This window comes from Rhincodon typus, chromosome 2 (genome assembly GCF_021869965.1).
Source record: "Rhincodon typus isolate 14 chromosome 2, sRhiTyp1.1, whole genome shotgun sequence".
In the NCBI taxonomy this organism is placed as follows: domain Eukaryota; kingdom Metazoa; phylum Chordata; class Chondrichthyes; order Orectolobiformes; family Rhincodontidae; genus Rhincodon; species Rhincodon typus.
The window spans coordinates 409,615-429,921 of NC_063333.1; the positions used below are offsets into that span (position 1 = coordinate 409,615).

Genomic DNA, 20,307 nt, shown 5'->3' on the forward strand with positions numbered 1-20,307 from the left:
TGTCTGTTTTTTGTGTCTGTACGCATCTGTAGAAGTTCTAAAAGGGGGTTAAGGTGAGTGGGGAAGTGATGGCCTAGTGATATTATCGCTAGACTGCCAATCCAGACACTATGGTAATGTTCTGGGGACCCAGCTTCAAATGCTGCCACTGCAGATGGTGGAATTTTAATTCAGTTTTTTAAAAAAAAAACGGCCTGGAATTAAGGGTCTAATGATGACCATGAAGCCATTGTCAGGAAAAACCCATCTGATTCAATAATGTCCTTCAGGGGAGGAAACTGGACTACCTGTGACTCCAGACCACTGTGGTGCGATTTACTCTTAACTGCCCTCTGGACAATTAGGGACAGGCAATAAACGCTGATCTAACCAGCGATACCCTCATCTCATGAATGAATATTAAAAAAGTTTTTTTTAGACTAAAGAAGCCTAAGTGGGTGGAGTCAATCTCACATAGACCCCAGGTTTCAGTTTTGCTTTCAGTTTGAGTTAGAGTTGAAGCTGACACACACCAAGCTCACTCTCTCTGCTGCTAGACTGTTTATTTGATTTTATTGCCATGTGTACCAAAATACAGTGAAAAGCTTTGTTTACATGCGGTGCAGGTGGATCACAGCAAGCAAAAGGATGTACAAATCAAAAAAATTTAGAGGCGTAAAGGTTACATTGCAGATTACATTATTTGAAGCTAGAGTCCATTCAACAGTCTAATAATGGCTGGGAATAAGCTGTTCCTGAATCTGCTCGTGCATGCGTTCAGGCTTCTGTATCTTCTGCCTGATGGAAGAGGTTGTAGGAGATCATTACCAGGGTGTGATGGGTCTTTGATGATGTTGGCTGCCTTTCTGAGGCAGCGAGCTGTGAAAATGGAATCGGTGGATGGAAGGTTGGCTTCTGTGATGGTCTGGGTAATTAGGGATGGGCAATAAATGCTGCCTAGCCAGTGACGCTCTCATCCCAAAATGTCCTTGGTTCAGCCACTGTCTCTCTTACTCCCGGCTGAGAAATGTCAGCTGGTTCCCAGGCTCCAATTTTCTGGGTGTTGGAACCAGTCAGTGGGTGACTGCTGCCCTGTTTCTATTCCCTCGGCAATGTGGCAGGTGAGTGTAACATCACTCTGTGCAGACTTCAGCAAAAGCTGCCAGGAGTCACTTAGCTCAGCTTCTCACCCAGTGCAGGGCTTTGGAGACAATGCCAACCAGTGGCATCATACCAGTAGAGAGTCTTCTGGGAATAACTGGAAATGAGGACTAGTGGCTTGTGGCCTGGGGCTGGTGAAATCTGGGCAGCTGGGGTCCTGTGGCCACATCTGCTACTGGGGAAGGTGGCACCACTGGGAGCCTGGTGCAGTTGGTGTGGGTTTGGATGTGGCTGAGAGCTCTGAAAGAGGCACAAAAGTGCTGGCATTGGGGCTTTGTGTGGGACTGAGAGGTGCCAGACAGTAGTGCAGGAGTGTCTGAGCTTCCAAATCCTCTCCAGTTGCTCCCCTTCCAATGTCAGGCCTGGAGACCAGTGGGAAATAATGAGGAAGCCTGCAGGAAGAGCTATGCTTTGATTCTGAGCACAGTCTGAGCCACAGGGCTACTGCGTGAACCCTGGGTTACCCAGTTCCCTATCCCCTTGAGAGCAGGACGGTTGGGAAAGCTGCTCCCGAGCTGGAGGGAGTTTGTCCCAGTCTCACTAACGGGCCTTGTCTGTGTGTGAGTCTCTCTCTCACTGTCTCTTTCTTGTAGTCTGCACCAAGGATGGCCAAGACTCATCACTAAGGATCAGATGCAGAGAAGAGAATCTGAGGGTGAGTTTATGAATAATATCGAGATGGAGAGCAAAATCTTTCAGCCCTCCCTTCTGGTATTGTTTCAAGTGAAGAGTGTGCCTGGAGTTAAGGGTGGGGAATAATAGGGGACCAGGAAATGGCAGAGGAGTGGACCATATAGCCTGAATCAGCCTTCACTGTACAAGATCCTAATAGCATTCCAAGATGAAGAAATAATCAAGGGGCAGAAGGAGAGGAAATTATCCCATAACTCATACTATCACAACAGTGTGAGGGGGTAGCTAATAGGGTTAGAGACCTATGCATCACCTGGAGCTGCTGGGGTGGATCCCAGGATATTAAAGGAAGTTGCTGAGATACTGGATATACTGATGATAATTGTTCTGAGGACCATGTTTCATTTTCAATATGGCAAATCAAATTTAATTCCATTTTATTTCAATTTAAACCAAGCCTGTAATTAACAGTGTAATGATGACTATTTTCGGTTGCCGGAAAAGCCTATCTGATTCACTAATGTCCTTTAGGGAAGGAAATTGCCATCCTTACCTGATCTGGCCTACATGTGACTCCAGACCCACAGCAACTCTGAACTGCCCTCCCTGCGATTAACAGACATGCCCTCATTCCATTCGGCAATGAAAACAATTTATACCTGTTTACACTACAGTAACAATATCACAGGAAAATTACAATCATCAGAGAAGTGGTACTCAGTCAATTGGTGGAGTTTCAGGCTAACCAGCGCTTGGATCGTGTTGGACTTTATTCCAGGGTCTAAGAGCCTACTTAGATGTTTGCAACATTGGATTTAATTCTTTGATTTGAAGGTTCCATTGGATTGGAGGACAGTGAATCTGGCGTGATATCAGGTATTATAAAATAAGTAACTATTAGCTTCACATCTGTTAATGGGAAAAGGTTAGTCTTTGAAAGGATGTAATATCAGAGCATTTTGAAGCATATATTATGATCCATTAGTCTGCATTGGGGCCACAGCCCCATTCACGTAATACATAAACAATCTGGACAAAGGAACTGAGGGCATTCTTGCTGGGTTTGCAGATGACACAGGTGGAGGAACAGGTAGTGCTGAGGAAGTGGGGAGGCTGCGGAAGGACTTTGACAGGATAGGAGAGTGGGCAAAGAAGTGGCAGATGGAAAAAAATGTGGGAAGTCACATCCAGACACCCTACTGTTTTTGAGAGATAGTAGGTGTAGAGCTAGAAAGTTTTCTGAAGAAGGGTCTAGGCCCGAAACGTCAGGCTTCCTGCTCCTCTGATGCTGCTTGGCCTGCTGTGTTCATCCAGCTCTACACCTTGTTAACCCTACTGTTTTTACCTGCCATTTCATCAGATTACCGCCTCAAATTTGTGCCCCCTCTTCATTGATCTCCGATAGGGGTCTTCCCTGTCCACTCAACCACGGCCCCTCATTATTTAATACACTTTGGTTAATTCACTCCTTAATACCCTGATTGCACACTGGGAAGGGGAGGGGGTGCTCCCCAGGATGAGGGCAGAGGAAAAGTGTCGGTGAGTGTGGTAGAAGGAGCTCCCCGGGACTGAGAGGGGGTGTGGGGGGGACTGTGGTGGAGGGAGCCCTCCAGGATGATGATGCGTAAGGAGGGGACGGTGTGATTGTGTGGAATGAGTTTCTGAGTGTCCAATGGGTAACGGACTCCGTGAACTGAACAGACACAGTCTCCATCCTGTGCAAGCAGCAATTTTATTGAGGTTTTTAAATCAGAAAAAGCAGAAAGGTTACAGATCCCACACACATCCTCACAGAACAGACTAATCAAACAATACAGCTCAATGGTCAATTAGTCCTGGCTTCCTAACACCCAGAGACCATGGGGATTAATCCCAGTTTGATTCCGAGCTGTGGGTGTTCTGATAAAGCTGCTGTTCAATGTGAGAGTCCGGATGGACTGAGATTTCTCTCAGTCGCCCCATGTCCTGGATAGTCTCTCACAGACTTTCTCTGATGATGCTTCCCCACTGTCACTGAGCACAGCCTGATTGCCTGGCGTTCCTCCAGGGAGACTGTTTGACAGCGAGATCAGTGACTGTTTGTTTGTGGATGTGTGACAGAAACTGGGAAAGGCAGGTTCCCGTCTGAAATCCTTGTGTACAACAGCTTGAAAGCAGAGGGTGTGGCCCGGGATTAGGAACAGATTGATTGCAGAAGCTCAAAGCACAACATGGCTGTCTCCAAATGAGCAGCATTTTGGATTAATGTACATGGCTGGAAGATAAAATCACACAAAAATGCTCAGTTAGTGTCCAAATGAAAATCAAAATCACAATGTCAGGAATTAATACTTTTCATATTTCATTGACAAGGTGTGGCCATTAACTACAAGGCTAACATTTATGACTTTATCACGGAATGGAGGGTGTTGGAAAACCTGCTGATGGAACAAAGAACGTAGAACAGCACAACACAACGATGTTATGCCGACCTGTTATCCTGCTCTAAGATCAATCTGCCCTGCATACCCTACATTTCACAATCCTCGATGTGCCTATCCAAGAGTCGCTTAAAAGTCTCTAATGTATCTGACTCCACTACCACTGCTGGCAGTGCATTCTACACGCCCACCACTCTCTGTGTGAAGAACCTACCCCTGACATCCCCCCCTACACCTTCCTCCAATCACCTTAAAATTATGCCCCCTCGTAATAGTCATTTCGACCCTGGGAAAAAGTCTCTGACTATCCACTCTATCTATGCCTCTCATCATCTTGTACACCTCTATCAAGTCACCTCTCATCCTTCTTCACTCCAATGAGAAAAGCCCTAGCTTCCTCAACCTTTCCTCATAAGACCTGCCCTCCAGTCCAGGCACCATCCTGGTAAATCTCCTCTGCACCCTCTCTAAAGCTTCCACATCCTTCCTATAATGAGGTGACCAGAACTGAACACAATATTCCAAGTGTGGTCTAAGTTTTATAGAGCAGCAGCATAACCTCGTGGCTCTCAACTCAATTCCCCTGCCAATGAAAGCCAACACATCATACGCCTTCTTTACAGCCCTATCAACTTGCGTAGCAACTTTGAGGGATCTATGGACGTGGACCCCAAGATCCCCCTGTTCCTCCACACTGCCAAGGATCCTGCCATTAACGCTGTATTCTGCATTCAAATTCGACCTTCCAAAATGAATCACTTCACACTTTTCTGGGTTGAATTCCATCTGCTACTTCTTTGCCCAGCTCTGCATCCTATCAATGCCCCATTGCAACCTACAACAGCCCTCCGCACTGTCCACAACTCCACCAACCTTCGTAACATGAGCAAACTTACTAACCCACCCTTCCACTTCCTCATCCAACTCAGTTATAAAGATCACAAAGAGCAGAGATCCCAGAACAGATCCCTGCAGAACACCACTGGTCACCGAGCTCCAGGCTGAATACTTTCCGTCTACCACCACCCTCTGTCTTCTATTGGACAGCCAGTTTTGTATCCAGACAGCCAAATTTCCCTGGATCCCATGCCTCCTTACTTTCTGAATGAGCCTACCATGTGGAACCTTATCAAATGCTTTGCTAAAATCCATATACAGCACATCCACTGCTCTACCTTCATCGATGTGTTTTATCACATCCTCAAAGAATGCAATAAGGCTTGTGAGGTATGACCTGCCCCTCACAAAGCCATGCTGACTGTCTCTAATCAAACTGTGCTTTTCCAAATGATCATAAATATTATCTCTCAGAATCCTCTCCAATAATTTGCCCACCACAGAAATAAGACTGACCGGTCTGTAATTTCCAGGATTATCCCTTTCTTGAACAAGGGAATAACATTTGCCACTCTCCAATCATCTACTCCAATGGACAGTGAGGACGCAAAGATCATTGCCAAAGGGGCAGCAATCTCTTCCCTCACTTCCTGTAGTAGTGATTGATTTGATGTGACTGACTGGATTCACTCAGAGGGAACTTCAGAGTTCATCACATTGTGCTGAGCCTGGAGTCACTTAGTGGGGCTCCAATTCAGTGGGAACAGCAACAATGGAACACAAAGTGGGAAAGTGTGAGGTTATGCACTTTGGTAGGAAGAATAGAGGAGGAGACTATTTCCTAAATGGGGTAATGCTTTGGAAATCTGAAGGTCTTGGGAGTCCTTGTTCAGGATTCTCTTAAAGTTAACATGTAGATTCAGTTTGCAGTTAGGAAGGCAAATGAAATGTTCGCATTTATTTCAAGAGGCTAGAATACAAAAGCAAAGATGTACTACTGAGGCCACATTTGGAATGTTGTGAGCAGTTTTGCTGTCCTAGTGATCTACAGCTCCGGGAAGGCCCTTCAGCCCATTGAGTCTGTGCCAGTCAAAAACAGCCACCTAATGATTCTAATCCCATTTTCCAGCACTTCGCCCACAGCCTTGTTTACTTTGGTATCACAAGGGCACATCTAAATACTTCATCAGTGATGAGGGTTTCTGCCTCTCTCACACTTACAGGCAGTGAGTTCTAGATTCCCACCACCATCTGGGTGAAAACGTTTATCCTCACATTCCTACTAAACCTCCTGCTCCTTCCCTTTAATTTGACAGGGAGTCTACTTGGTCCACCTTGAGGCCAAGAACCAGATCTTGCCATATGTCCTTTTCCTTGGATGGGACAGATAGTGGAACAGAGTTGTAGCTATTTCTGTACTTTACCTAAGCAGTCTATATTAGGATAATTAAAGACCCCCACCCCAACCCCAACCCCAACCCCAACCCCGCATTGTAACTACACTAACATGTCTGTATTCTTGTAGTATCCCTGCAGATTTGTTCCTCCACATTCCTACTTTGGGTGGTGCTCTTTGAGTACCTTGAGCAATGTCATTGTATCTTTTTGTTCCTTGGCTCCAACCAAATGGATTCTGTCTCTGATCCTCTGGGACATCCTCTTTCTCCAGCGCTTAACCAACACTGCCTCTCCTCCCCTCCCCATTTTCATCTTCCCTGAGGTTCCCACCAATGTGCTCATCAGAGCAAAGACCTGTTGTTAAATATTCTGACTCACTATCTAGAATTAGAATCCATACAGTGTGGAAACAGGCCCTTCGGCCCAACAAGTCCACACCAAACCTCAGAGCATCCCACCCAGATCCATCCCCCTATGACCCACCTAATATACACCCTCTACCTCCCTGAACACTATGGGCAATTTAGCATGGCCAATCCGCCTAACCTGCACATCTTTGGACTGTGGGAGGAAACCAGAGCACACCCACGCAGACACGGGGAGAATGTGCAAACTCCACACAGACAGTCGCCCGAGGCTGGAATCAAACCCAGGTCCCTGGCGCTGTGAGGCAGCAGCGCTAACCACTGTGCCACCGTGTCGCCCATCTATTTGTGCTGCCACCTACAAGGGAGCAGTGGACATGCAATCCAGGTTCTGTCGGTTTTGAAGATCTCCCTTGTAACCCCCCCACCCCTCTCATGTTCGTAGTATCTGTCCCCATGAAGACATTTCTCAGACCGAGGTTGTCATCTGAGGCCCCAGGGAATGTGTGGAGATGGGTAGCTCCCAGTGACTGAGAGGGATTGGAGACGCAGGGGTTAGATTCTGACGATGACTACTCACTCTATATCAAAGTGTGGCTCATGAGGCCCAAAAGCTTTCACCTCACACAGCGTAAGGCACGTATTCTTTCCTGGGACGCTGATGGTGAGAAATACACCATGCACTCCGAGAGGTTTACAGTTAAACACCCGAGTCTGTCCTGCTGGGAGCGAATCAATTTTCACACAGCTATAAGAGATGGAGAGAGAAGCTCAATTCACAAAAAGCAAGGAACAAATCAGGAACAAACTCAAGATCAAACATAACAGGAGGAGTTGAATAAATCAGGAAGACAGTGGAGCGTGTGTGTGGCTGGGATTTCCACATGATATAGGCAATTGAAAATACCACAGGTTTGGTGAATTACAGAAAGGAGGGCCGTAAATTACAGAGAAACCAAAGAACTGCGGATGCTGGAGATCTGAAACAAAAGCAGAAAATACTGGAGAAACTCAGCAGGTCTGTCAGCATCTGTGGATAGAAAGCAGAGTTAATGTTTCAAGTCCAGAAACCCTTCCTCAGAGCTGAAGAATGCAGGGTTTGTGAATGACAGGATGTTGATAAATTACAGAAGTATTGACAAATTACAGAAATATTTATAAATTACAGTTCATTGCTGGTGCCGTTGTTTTTCAAATGGTCTCCAATGTGAATTTCTGCTCCTTCCAAAGCTTTGTCTTTGCTGGTGGTAATTGAGACTTGATAGACTCGGTAATGATAATGGAAATCAAGTCTCCACCAAGGAGACATTTCCACTTTAGTGCGACTGCAGGATCCCCTACTGACATCAGAAATATCATTTCCATCAACAGCATTCGAAGCATCTCCTAGAAAGTCTGCAAGGCTGGACTGAGTGGCCCGAATAGTCCCAGCCAAATTTCCTGGAATCAAAGGCATGAGAGTTAGTTTAAAAAAAATTAACCTTCCTCAACTCTATCAAAGTTTATCCTGTCTGTAAGATGGTGCTTGTGGTAGTGTTCATACCGCTGAGCCAGGAAACCTGGGTTCAAGTCCCACCTGCTCCAGAGGTGTGTAATGACATCTCCAAGCTGGCTGATTAAGGAATGTCTACCCAGTCTATAATTTGAGGTGTTTGGCAGAGGGGACAGGAGTTACACACAGGCTGTCATCTGGATTATGCTGACCCAGTGAGCGTTGAGAGCAGAGGAACTTTCAGGCAGGAATATTTTCAAAAGATTTTGAGGCAACAGTGGGGTTGCCTCTGCCTAATTGCATAGGGCTATGATTCTCTGATCAATGCCTCATCATAGTCACACAGCCATACACACATTCAGATGTTGACAGCTTTGTCCCAGGATGACCTGGTTCCCGTCGCTGTCTCTCAGAGCTGGGGCAGCTGACCTCAGGGAACTGCTCTCTGTACAGATGGTAGCTGATCAGCCAGTGAACACAGACACCGTCTGAGCAGCATCATTCTGATGAGGAAACTTCACTGGTTAGACATGAGGTTAAGCCCTTGCATTTTGTATTAGTTTGTAACTGGCTCACATGAAGAACTTACCTACAGCTGGATGAGAATTAGCCGAGCCCCAGAGACAGGCAAACACCAATAGGTAACGAGGCAACATCCTGTGGAACAGACAAATATAACAATTTGTTTCTCACATTGAGAATGAGCCTTGGATCAAAGGATCATTGAGAGATTGCTGTACAGAAAGAGGCTACAGCCACATAGGAATCAGGGGGAGACCCTTCAGGCCTGCTTTACCATTCAGTTAGAACATGGCTGATCCACATTACCACCTACCACTGACCATAACGCCATAAGCTATAGGTGCAGAGTCCAGCTGCTCACCCCATCGAGTCTGTGGCCTTTCGATCCTGGCCAAAATGTTTCTCAAACCCATTCTCCTGCCTTCTCCCCCAACCCTTGATGCCCTTACTAGTTAAGAACCCATCCATTTCTGTCTTAAATAAAGTCAACGATTTTGCCTCCACAGAAAATAGTCTCCGCCTCTATTCTTCCGATGAAAGTGCATGAACTCACACTTTCCCCCGTTGTACTCCATCTGCCACTTCTCTGCCCACTCTCCTGTCCAAATCCTTCTGCAGCCTCCCCACCTCCTCAATACTACCTGTCCCACCACCTATCTTTGTATCATCTACAACCTTAACAACAATGCCCTCAGGTCATTTGTCCAGATCGTTAACGTATTATGTGAATAGTTATGATCCCAACACTGACCCTTGCAGAATTACACAAGTCACCCGCTGCCATCCTGAAGGAGACTCCTCTATCCCTACACTTGCCTTCTGCTAGTCAGCTAATTCTCTGTGTGTGCCAGTACCTTGTCCCTAACACCTTGGGCTCTGGCCTTATTTAGCAACCTCCTGTGCAGCACCTTGTGAAAGGCTTTCTGGAAATCCAAAAAGGTCACATCCACTGGCTCTCCTTTGTCTAACTTGGCGATGATAAAGACTGCAGATGCTGGAAGCCAGACTCGATAGATGTGAGGCTGGAAAAGCACAGCAGGTCAGACAGCATCAGAGGAGCAGCATTCAGGACAAAACCCCCTCATCTAACTTGCTGGTTACCTCCTCAAATAATTCTAACAGATGTGTCAGGCAGGCCCATCCCTTGATGAAGCCGTGCTGACTCAATCGATGCACTTACACGTATTCTGCAAATTCATCAAAAATAATGGACTCTAAAATCTTACCAATGACTGAGGTCAGGCTAACTGGTCTATAATTTCCTGCCTTCTACCTCCCTCCCTTCTTTATCACAGATATTATAGTAGCCCTTTCCAGTCTTCTGGGAACTTCCCTGGCACCAGTGATTCTTTAAAGATCACCACCAATGTTTCCACAATTTCCTCAGTCACCTCCTTCAGAATCCTGGGGTGTAGTCCATCTGGTCTGGGTGATTTATCTACCTTCAGATCTTTCACTAGCCTAGCACCTTCTTCTTAATGATGACCACTGCACTCACCTCTACCTCCAACCGTCTTAAAGTTCCCATATGCTGTTCGTGTCTTCTAGTGTGGAGACTGATGTAAAATAGCTATTCAGAGCCTCTGCCATTTCCTTGTTCCCCATTACTACTTCTCCAGCCTCATTTTCCAGTGGTCCAGTGTCTACTCTTACCTTTCGCACTTTTTACATATATAAAAAATAACTCTTGCAGTCTTCTTTCATTTTATTAGCTAGCTTACTCTCCAGTTTCATCTTCTCTCCCCATTTTCCTTTTTAGGTATCCTCTGCTGGTTTTTAAAAGCTTCCCAATCCTCTGGCTTCCCACGAATCTTTACCACATTATCTGTTTCTTTTTCTGTTTCCCTTGTCAGCCATGGTTACCTCATCCTCGCCTACAAATAAAGTCAGAAATCGCACAACACCAGGTTATAGTCCAACAGGTTTATTTGAAAACACAAGCTTTCGGAGTTCTGAGATAACAAGGTGTAGAGCTGGATGAACACAGCAGGCCAAGCAGTATCAGGGGAGCAGGAAGACTGCTCTTCAGGTGTTATTGGGAGAGGTAATACCAGACACATAATTTATCAGTAAAAGATCAAAGCGTCACACCACTGATGAGGATGTGTTAAACAAACTAAAGATGCTGTTAAATCTTTAATCAGTTAGAAGGTTTTAATTGATTAATATGTATATGTAAATCCCCAAATTTCTTTCACGTCACTGTCCTGAAAGAACTAAAGGTTTTATTAGTGTAACACCTGAAGAAGGAGCAAAACTCCAAAAGCTTGTGTTTTCAAATAAACCTATTGGACTATAACCTGGTGTCGTGGAAGTTCTGAACTTGCCCACACCAGCCCAACACCGGCAGCTCCACATCATCCCCTTCGGATGTTTCTTCTTCCTTGGAATGAATTTCTCTTGTACCTCCTGAATTACAATCAGAAACTCCTGCCATTGCTGCTTCATCATCTTCCCTACTAGACCTCCCTTCTAATCAACTCTGGCCAGCTCCTCCCTTGTGTCTTTGTAGTTATCTTCACTCAGCTGTAATACTGTTACCTCTGATTCCAGCTTCTCCCTCTCACGCTGCAGGGTCAATTCCATCATATTATGGTCATTGACCCGTGGGGGTTCCTGCACCTTCAGCTTCCTTTTCAAGTCTGCCTCACCAAATCCAGAATTCCCTGTCTCCTAATGCACTTAGTGCAAGCTGCTTCAAAAATAACCAATCTTGTAGACATTCCACAAATTCCTTTTCTTGAGATCTGCAACTAATCTGATTTTTCCCCAGTCCACTGGACTATTGAAGTTCCCTGTGATCATTGTAACCATAGAATCCCTACAGTGAGGAAGCAGGCCATTTGGCCCACTGAGTCCACACCAACCCTCTGAATAACACCCAGACCCATCCCACTTCCCTATCCCATAACCCTGCATTACCCATGGCTAACCCACCGAGCCTGCATACAATGGACAACTTAGCATGGCACATTCACCTAACGTGCACATCTTTGGACTGTGGGAGGAAACCAGAGTACACCCACAAAGACACAGGGAGAACATGCAAATGCCACACAGACAGTCACCCACGCAAGGGTGAGATTGAACCTGGGTCCCTGGTGCTGTGAGGCAGCAGTGCTAACCACTGAGCTACCCAAGAGTGCCCTTCCTCCATGCCTTTTCTATCTCCTGCTTTATCTTCTGCCCTACATCCTGACATAACTGTCATCAGGGTCTTTATTCCTTTTGTGGTTCCTCAACTCTTAATTTAGCCCTTAGCTGCTCATACTCCCTCAGTTGAAACTCTTTACTCATTCTACCTACATTGTTGGTACCCACGTGGATCATAACAACTGGATCTTGTCCCTCCCACTCCAAGTTCCTTTGCACTGCAGATGAGATATCCGGAAGCCAGGCACCAGCCAAGCAACACTGCCTTCGGGATTCTCAATCCTGGCCACTGACAACAGTGTCTTAGCTATACTATCCCTGATTACAGCTACATTTCTCTTCGTCCCTGCTCTTCAATGGCTCCCTATGCCTCAGTGCTATGGTCAGTTTGCTCATTCTCCCCACAACTCCTATTCTCAGCCACACAGGGAGCAAGAATCTCAAACCTATTAGACAAGTTCAAGGGCTGAGGCTCCTTCAGTACTACCTCCATAATCACTCTATCTGCCTCACTTGGAGCTACAAATTTGTCCCCCTGACCACTAATTAAATCGAAGCAGTTAATCTAAGGAGTGTGACTGCTTCCTGAAACACAGTGTCCAGGTAACTCTCCCACTCCCTGATGAGTCTCAGTGTTCGAAGCTCAGGCTCCAGCTCATTAACTCTGAGCTGGGGTTCCTCGAGAAACCAACACTTGCTCTGAATGTGATCACTCTGAACCACAATGGAGTCCACCAACTCTAACACCATGTGTGTAAAACATAGGTGCCTGGTCTGGCATCTCTATTTTAATTACTTAGTTCTTATTTTAACAAGAATGTCTCCACCTGTGCCTTAAAAATATACAAGTCTACTCTATCTAACCTTTCCTTATAAGTCAAAGCTCCCTTTCCAGGTCTGGCAGCACCCATGGAGAGAAAGCAAACAGAAAGCAGAGAACTTCTGATGAGGCATCGCTGGACTTGAAATGTTAACTCTGTTTTTTCTCCACGGATGCTGCCAGACCTGCTGAGTTTCTCCTGTGATTTCTATTTTTGTTCCAGACATTAGTCTGGGAAACCTTCTCTGAACTGCCTCCCACACATCTATACCCTTCCTTACTTCAGGTGACCAACACTGTAACACAATGCTGCTGGTGCAGTCTCGCCAGAGCGCTGTATAACTGAGGTGTAACCTCCCTACTCTTGTATTCATTTCCCCCTCACAGTAAACCATCACACTCTCTGAGCTTTCCTGATTAAGTGCTGTACCCGCAGACTAACCTTCTGTGATTCATACACTCAGACACCCAGATCCCACTGCAGTGCAGAGCTCCACAATCTCTCACTGTTTAGGCAACATTTCTGCCAAAATGGATAATTTCACACTTTCCTGCAATATTCTCCATTTGCCAGATCTCTGCCCATTCCCGTAACCTTTCTAAATCCCTTTGTAGGCTCTTTATGTTCTCTTCACAACTCAGTTTCTAACCTATTTTTGTGACACCAGCAAATTTTGCTCCCCTACCTTCAATCCTTTCCTCCAAATCATTTCTATAAAAATGTAAAGGTTTGAGGTTCCTGCACTGACCCTGTGGCATATCCGCTCACGACATCCTGCTGGCCTGAAAAAAGACCCACTTCTTCCTACTGTCTGCTTCCTGTTCACCAACCAATCATCTCTCCATGTCACTGTTACCACTGTCACCGTCAGCCTTTGATGTGGCACTTGATCAAATTCAAGTTCAGTCCGTCTCCTGGTTCCTTCATCAACAGAATGTGTTGCCTTCACAAAGAATTTAAAAGGTGTCTCCTAGTTCTAGACTAACCCTGACTCACATTCATCTTGTCAAGATCCCTCTGCATCTTATACAGTACAATCAGGTCTCCTCCCAGACCTCTTCATCTCACCCTATCACTGCATCCTTCTATTCCCTTCTCCCTGTGTGTTCATCCAACTTCTCCTTAAATATATCCATAGATCCTCATCAAACACTCCCAGGACAGGGACAGCACGGGGTTTAGATACAAGGTAAAGCTCAGATTTCTCTTGCTTGCCCGCGGTTCTATATTAAGTTGCTCCGCAAGGGACAAGAGGCTTCAGACAGTCAGAGAACACATCCAGTGCCCAATCCGCAATCCCAATCCCCAATTCCAATTCCCAATCCCAGTTCCCAAACCCAAATCCCATTCCCCAAGACCAAAATCCCAATTCCCATTCCCTGTCCCCAAGCCTGAGTCCCAATCCCCAATACCAGTCCCCAAACCCAAATCCCAATCCCCAAACCCAAAATCCTAATTCCCAATCCCAATCCCCAGTTCCCAGTGCCCACTGTCCAGTGCCCACTGCCCAGTTCCCAGTCCCAGTGCCCACTGTCCAGTGCCCACTGCCCAGTTCCCAGTCCCAGTGCCCAGTGCCCAGTGCCCAGTTCCAGCCGACACTCAGTCTGCAGGAAGAGCGATCAGGAACAGGCTCTCACCTTGTGATGGTTTTCACGGTGGTTGTGAATCGTGGGTTTGCTCAGAGATTTATATCGGAGCGGCTGGGGGAGGGGGCAGTGTGCCAACTGTCACATGATGCTCATGGTGGCTGTCTATTAGCTAATGGTCTGATCTGATTGGTCAGTCTTAGGTAATAGTCATTGAAGCAATACCCTCTGAAAGAAAGAACTGGGGAAATGTGCAACATATGGATGGCCGTTAGACAGGATGGGAAAGCAGGAATGTTCAGTTGGAAAGGGGAAGTGCTGTGGGGCTGACAGCTCAGGGTGGGGGCTGGGGAGGGGTGGATTTGTTGAGTAAAGAGATCAAATGGAAATTGAAATCAAATGGAAACAGATTGGTGGAGTGGGAAATTAGGGTTGGATGAAATTTAATGCAGAGAAATGTTTTATTTTGGGTGGTAAAACATGGGGAGACAATAAAAAGCAGGTGGTGTTACTGTAAGGGGCAAGAGCTGGATGTACATGAGACATTGAGAGGAGCGCAACAAGTCATTGTCTGATAAAGCAGAGAGGGTTCTGCACTTTATTATTAGCTTGGACTGACAAGTGACAAGTAACATTTGTGCCACACAGGTTCCTGGCAATAACCATCTCCAATAGGAGGCAATTTAAACATTACCCATCGACATTCAATGGCATTAAAATCACTGAGTAAAGGATACAGTTGATATACTCTGAGTCCCTCAGTAGAGAGAGATGACTGGTGGTAGTAACCTGAGTATCAGCATGCTTCAGGTGAGGGGTGAGATTGTGAAGGTGGGACCTTTGTGGTACCCTCAGCCATCACAGGAATCGAACCCACACTATTGGTGTCACACTGGGTCAGCCCAACAAGAAGGTCAGTGACTCTCAACAATAAATATCACTTTCAAAAAATGGGGCAAATACCAAATTAATGTTTCTCTCATTTATCCAGCTCTTTCTATCAAATGATAAATATCAGACAGAGATTGTTGCCTATCAGCATGGCATTTTTTGTTTATTTGTAGGTGCTACTGACTATTTCATAGAATCCCCACAGTGTGGAAACAGGCCCTTCAGCCCAACAAGTCCACACTGACTGTCAGAGCATCCCACCCAGACCCATCCCCCTATAATCCAACTAACCTACACACCCCTGAACACTATGGGAAATTTAGCACAGCCAATCCACCTACCCTGCGCATCTTTGGACTGTGGGATGAAACCGGAACACCCAGAGGAAACCCACGCAGACACGGGGAGAATGTGCAAACTCCACACAGACAGTCACCCTGAGGCTGGAATTGAACCTGGGTCCCTGGCACTGTGAGGTAGCAGTGCTAACCACTGAGCCATCATGCAGCCCTAAGCTTAACTCCAATGTCTCACATACTTATTAAACGATAACCAACTCCCAAGTGTTCAGAAGTTTAATTTTTAGGTGATCTTCTAACAGTCCAAACCATTCTCACTAAAGCAATAGATTTTATTAATTAAAACTAAAAGAAAATATGGTGGCATCTGGAAATCTGAAACACAAATGGAAATAGCTGGAGAAACTCAACAGGTCTGGTAGCCTCTGTGGACAGAGAAACAGAGTTAATGTTTCGGGTCCAGTGACTCTTCCGCAGATGTGGAAGGAGGTAGAAGCTGGTGATATTTTAATATATTGTTGACAGAAGAAGGAGGACAGAAAATGGAACAAACTGTGAAGGTGCCTAGACAAAAGGCAAAGGCACTGAAATTATGGACAAAGGAATGATTGAGGTGTTAAATAGGTGTAAATGAAGGGTGAAAAGGACAAAATGAGGCCACTTTTCCAAGAGCAAAGCCAACAAGACACAAACAAGACATGGGTGGGAACAGTGGGGGTGGTAAGAAAAATGGAGGCAGAGATCATGCTCCGAAGCTGTGGAACTCACTTCCTGTTGTGTCTCAGAGGTGCTAAGGTGCCTCAGTGGAAAATGACGTGTTCCTCAAGCTGGCCTTGTGTGTCATTGGAACATTTTAGCAGGCCCAGGGCAGAAATGTCCTCATGAGAGCAAGAGGGTTTACTGAGATGGGAAGAGACTGGGAGGTCAGGGTCATTCTGATAGACAGATAGGGGGTCCATTGCAAAGCAGTCACTCTGTCTGTGATTGGTTTCCCGAGTGTGAAGCAGAGCACATTGTGAGCAGTGAATACAGTCGACTGATTGTAGACTGAAAGAAATACACGTGAAATGCTGCTTCACCTGAAAGGCGTGTTTGGGACCTTGGACTGTGAGGAGGGAGGAGGTGACAGAACAAGTGTTACACCTTCAGTGACTGCATGGGAATTTGTCATGGCGGAGGGAAAAAGTGTTAGGGCTGGTACAGGAGTGGATTGGGGGGGGGGTTCACAGAGGGAATGATCCCTGTGGAATACTGACAGTGGAAGAGAGGGGAAGGTGTTTGATGGTGGTATCCTGCTGGAAGTGGCAGAAATGGTGGAGGATGATCCTTGGGCTATGGAGACTAGGAGGAATGGAAAGTGAGGAGAAGGGGAACCCTACCGTTGTCCTGGGATGGAGGGGAAGGGCTGAGGGCAGAGATGTGGCGAGGGGTCGGACATGGCTCGGACCCTGCCAACCAAAATGTGGGAGAATTGCAGAGAAGAAGGCGGCATCATCAGAAGAGATGTGACAGAGACGGAGAAACTGGGTGAAAGAATGGAGGATATGAGGAGATTTAGTTGAGGTAACTGTGGCAGTCAGTGGGTTTTTAATAAATATTTGTGAGTAGCCGATTCCCAGAAATGGAAACCAAGATGTTCTGAAGTTGTGTACAGTGTGTGGTTCCTTTAAGAGACAAAGTGCTTTCCTAAGCTTAAGAGATTTTTACAAAAGTGTGTCTGTAAGCAGCTTTAGATTATAGCTAGTTCTAAAATGGAAACATTTCTCAATTGGCTGTGTGACTAGAAACCTTATGCTTGTAGGTTGCAATGGGACATTGACAGGATGCAAAGCTGGGCAAAGAAGTAGCAGATGGAATTCAACCCAGAAAATATTGAAGTGATTCATTTTGGAAGGTTGAATTTGAATGCAGAATACAGGGTTAATGGTAGGATTCTTGGCAGTGTGGAGGAACAGAGGGATCTTGGGGTCCACGTCCATAGATCCCTCAAAGTTGCGACCCAAGTTGATAGGGTTGTTAAGAAGGCGTATGGTGTGTTGGCTTTCATTGAGAGTGAAATTGAGTTTAAGAGCCGCGAGGTCATGCTGTAGCTCTATAAAACTCTGGTTAGACCACACTTGGAATATTGTGTTCAGTTCTGGTCACCTCATTATAGGAAGGATGTGGAAGCTTTAGTGAGGGTGCAGAGGAGATTTACCAGGATGGTGCCTGGACTGGAGGGCAGGTCTTATGAGGAAAGGTTGAGGAGCTAGGGCTTTTTTCATTGGAGCGAAGAAGGATGAGAGGTGACTTGATAGAGGTGTACAAGATGATGAGAGGCATAGATAGAGAGGATAATCGAGACTTTTTCCCAGGGTAGAAATGACTATTACGAGGGGGCATAATTTTAAGGTGATTGGAGGAAGGTATAGGGGAGATGTCAGAGATAGGTTCTTCACACAGAGAGTGGTGGGCGTGTGGAATGCGCTGCCAGCAGTGGTAGTGGAGTCAGATACTTTAGGGACATTTAAGTGACTCTTGGATAGGCACATGGAGGATAGTAAAATGTAGGGTATGGAGGGTAGTTTGATCTTAGAGCAGGATAATCGGTCGGCACAACATCGTAGGCCGAAGGGCCTGTACTGTGATGTACTGTTCTATGTTTTATGTTTTGATGTTTTGATGTTTTGGCAATGGCTTAGAATAAGCCAATTAATTTAAACCACACACTTAGCGACTGAAAACCAATTGAAATCTGATAGTTTTGACAACTTTGGACCAATGTTATTGTAAGAAAATTGATACGTCATCCAAGGTATATAAGGAGAGGGTTTTTGAAAAATTGGCAAGAGAGCAAACTGCTATCAGAGAAATAAGCATCTAGCTCTCAGAAGATATCACTAAACTCTCTAAGAAAGCACCATTTTATCCATAAAAGGGAACACAGCACTAAGAGTTTTCACTGAGAGAACATCCCTGACAGCAGGATCAGCAGAAGAAAGGCATTTGTGGCTTGAGATCAACAGAAGGCAGAGTGTTCCAGAAGACACACTCTGTATGAACTTGGAGAGATTAAGTTAAAATTCATTGTTCTCTTATTAATTGGGTTTATTAGGTGGGGCTTGTGGTGTTCCACAGGGATCCGTGTTGGGACCACTGTTGTTTGTGATATACATAAATGATCTGGAGGAAGGTACAGATGGTCTGATTAGCAAGTTTGCAGATGACACTAAGATTGGTGGAGTCGCAGATAGTGAAGGGGACTGTCGGAGAATGCAGCAGAATATAGAACATTTGAACAGTGTTCCAGTAGAATTTAGACCAGTTAGGGAATAGTTAGGAGCTTGGGGGCATTATTCAGTTTGTCAGTAATTCTCTTAATTTGTTCATTGTTAGGGTTAAATAAATAAATTGGTACTTGTGACTTATAAAGTGGAGATCAGGGATTTTCCTTCTTTTAACCATTCTTTTAACAGATTATAAGGGGCAAGGGGAGCTTCTCTGGATGTTTCAGATTTAATTAGTAGAAGGGAACCTCTACGCCCATCATAACAGAGTAGGGCTTGTGTTTTGGTTTATCAGATGGGTTCAACCTTCCTCCCCTTTCTAACAATTCTGTAAGTTTCCATTACATCCATCTCACTCTTCTAAAGTCCATGGAGTATAGACCTAGGATCCTGAAACATTCCTCATACGTTAAATCTTTCCATTCCTGGGATAATTCTCATGGACCATTTCTGGACATGTTTCAGGGCCAGTACATCCTTCCAGAGGTATAGGGCACAAAATTTCTCACAATACTCCAAATGTGGTCTGATCAGAGCTTTATAAAGTCTCAGGAATACACCCCACTTTTATATTCTAGTCCTCTTGAAATAAATGCCAACATTGCATTTGTCTTCCTGACTACTGACGCAACCTGCAAGTTTACCTTGAGAGAATCCTGGACTAGAACTCTCAAGTCTCTTTGCACTTCAGACTTCCGAATTTTCTCCCCATTTAGAAAATAGTCCATGCTTTTATTCTTCTTACCAAAGTGCATGACCTCACACTTTCCCACGTTGTACTCCATCTGCCACTTCTTTGCCCACTCTCCTAACCTGTCCAAATCCTTCTGCAGCCTCCCCACTTCCTCAATACTACCTGTCCCTCCACCTATCTTTGTATCTTCTGCAAACTTAGCCAGAATGCACTCAGTTCCTTCATCTAGATCATTAATGTATAAACTGAAAAGGTGTGGTTCCAACACTAACCCTTGTGGAATATCGCTTATCACTGGCTGCCATCCTGAGAAAGACCCTTTTATCCCCACTCTCTGCTTTCTGGCAGACAGCCAATCTTTTATCCATGCTAGTACCTTGCCTCTAACACCATGGGCCCTTATCTTACTCAGCAGCCTCCTGTGCTGCACCTTGTCAAAGGCCTTCTGGAAGTCCAGGTAGATAACATCCATTGGCTCTCCTTGGTCTACCCTGCTTGTTACTTCCTCAAAGAATTCCAGCAGATTTGTCAGGCATGACCCCCCTCCCCTTGATGAAACCATGCTGACTTTGCCCTACTTGACCATACACTTCCAAATATTCAGAAATCCCATCCTTTACAATGAACTCCAAAATCTTACCTATGACCGAGGTTCGGCTGATCGACCTGTAATTTTCCTTCTTTTGCCTTACTCCCTTTTTAAACAGGGGTGTCACGTTAGCGATTTTCCAGTCCTCTGGGACCCTCCTTGGCTCTAGTGATTCCTGAAAGATCACCACTAACGCTTCCA

The 20,307-nt window shown here is 45.5% G+C and overlaps 1 protein-coding gene across 1 annotated transcript; it reads right to left on the bottom strand.

The window, feature by feature from the left end:
- Nucleotides 1–3,486: 3,486 nt before the first annotated feature.
- LOC109937740 (fucolectin-like) lies at nucleotides 3,487–8,948 on the bottom strand. Its single transcript, XM_020536240.2, has 4 exons — nucleotides 8,875–8,948; nucleotides 7,960–8,233; nucleotides 7,374–7,541; nucleotides 3,487–4,027 (listed from the first exon to the last, which is right to left on the bottom strand). Exons 1-4 carry the CDS (start codon nucleotides 8,939–8,941, stop codon nucleotides 4,015–4,017), a joined length of 522 nt encoding a protein of 173 aa, XP_020391829.2. The 5' UTR covers nucleotides 8,942–8,948; the 3' UTR covers nucleotides 3,487–4,014.
- Nucleotides 8,949–20,307: the final 11,359 nt, after the last annotated feature.

What these genes read in the sequence shown, in the direction of transcription:
- LOC109937740 (XM_020536240.2), bottom strand. Translation starts at nt 8,941, where the DNA reads ATGTTGCCTCGTTACCTATTGGTGTTTGCCTGTCTCTGGGGCTCGGCT. An exon ending in TAATTCTCATCCAGCTGTAG is followed by an intron (nt 8,234 to 8,874) that starts GTAAGTTCTTCA and finishes CTTTGATTCCAG; the next exon opens with GAAATTTGGCTGGGACTATT. An exon ending in AACGGCACCAGCAATGAACT is followed by an intron (nt 7,542 to 7,959) that starts GTAATTTATAAA and finishes CATCTCTTATAG; the next exon opens with CTGTGTGAAAATTGATTCGC.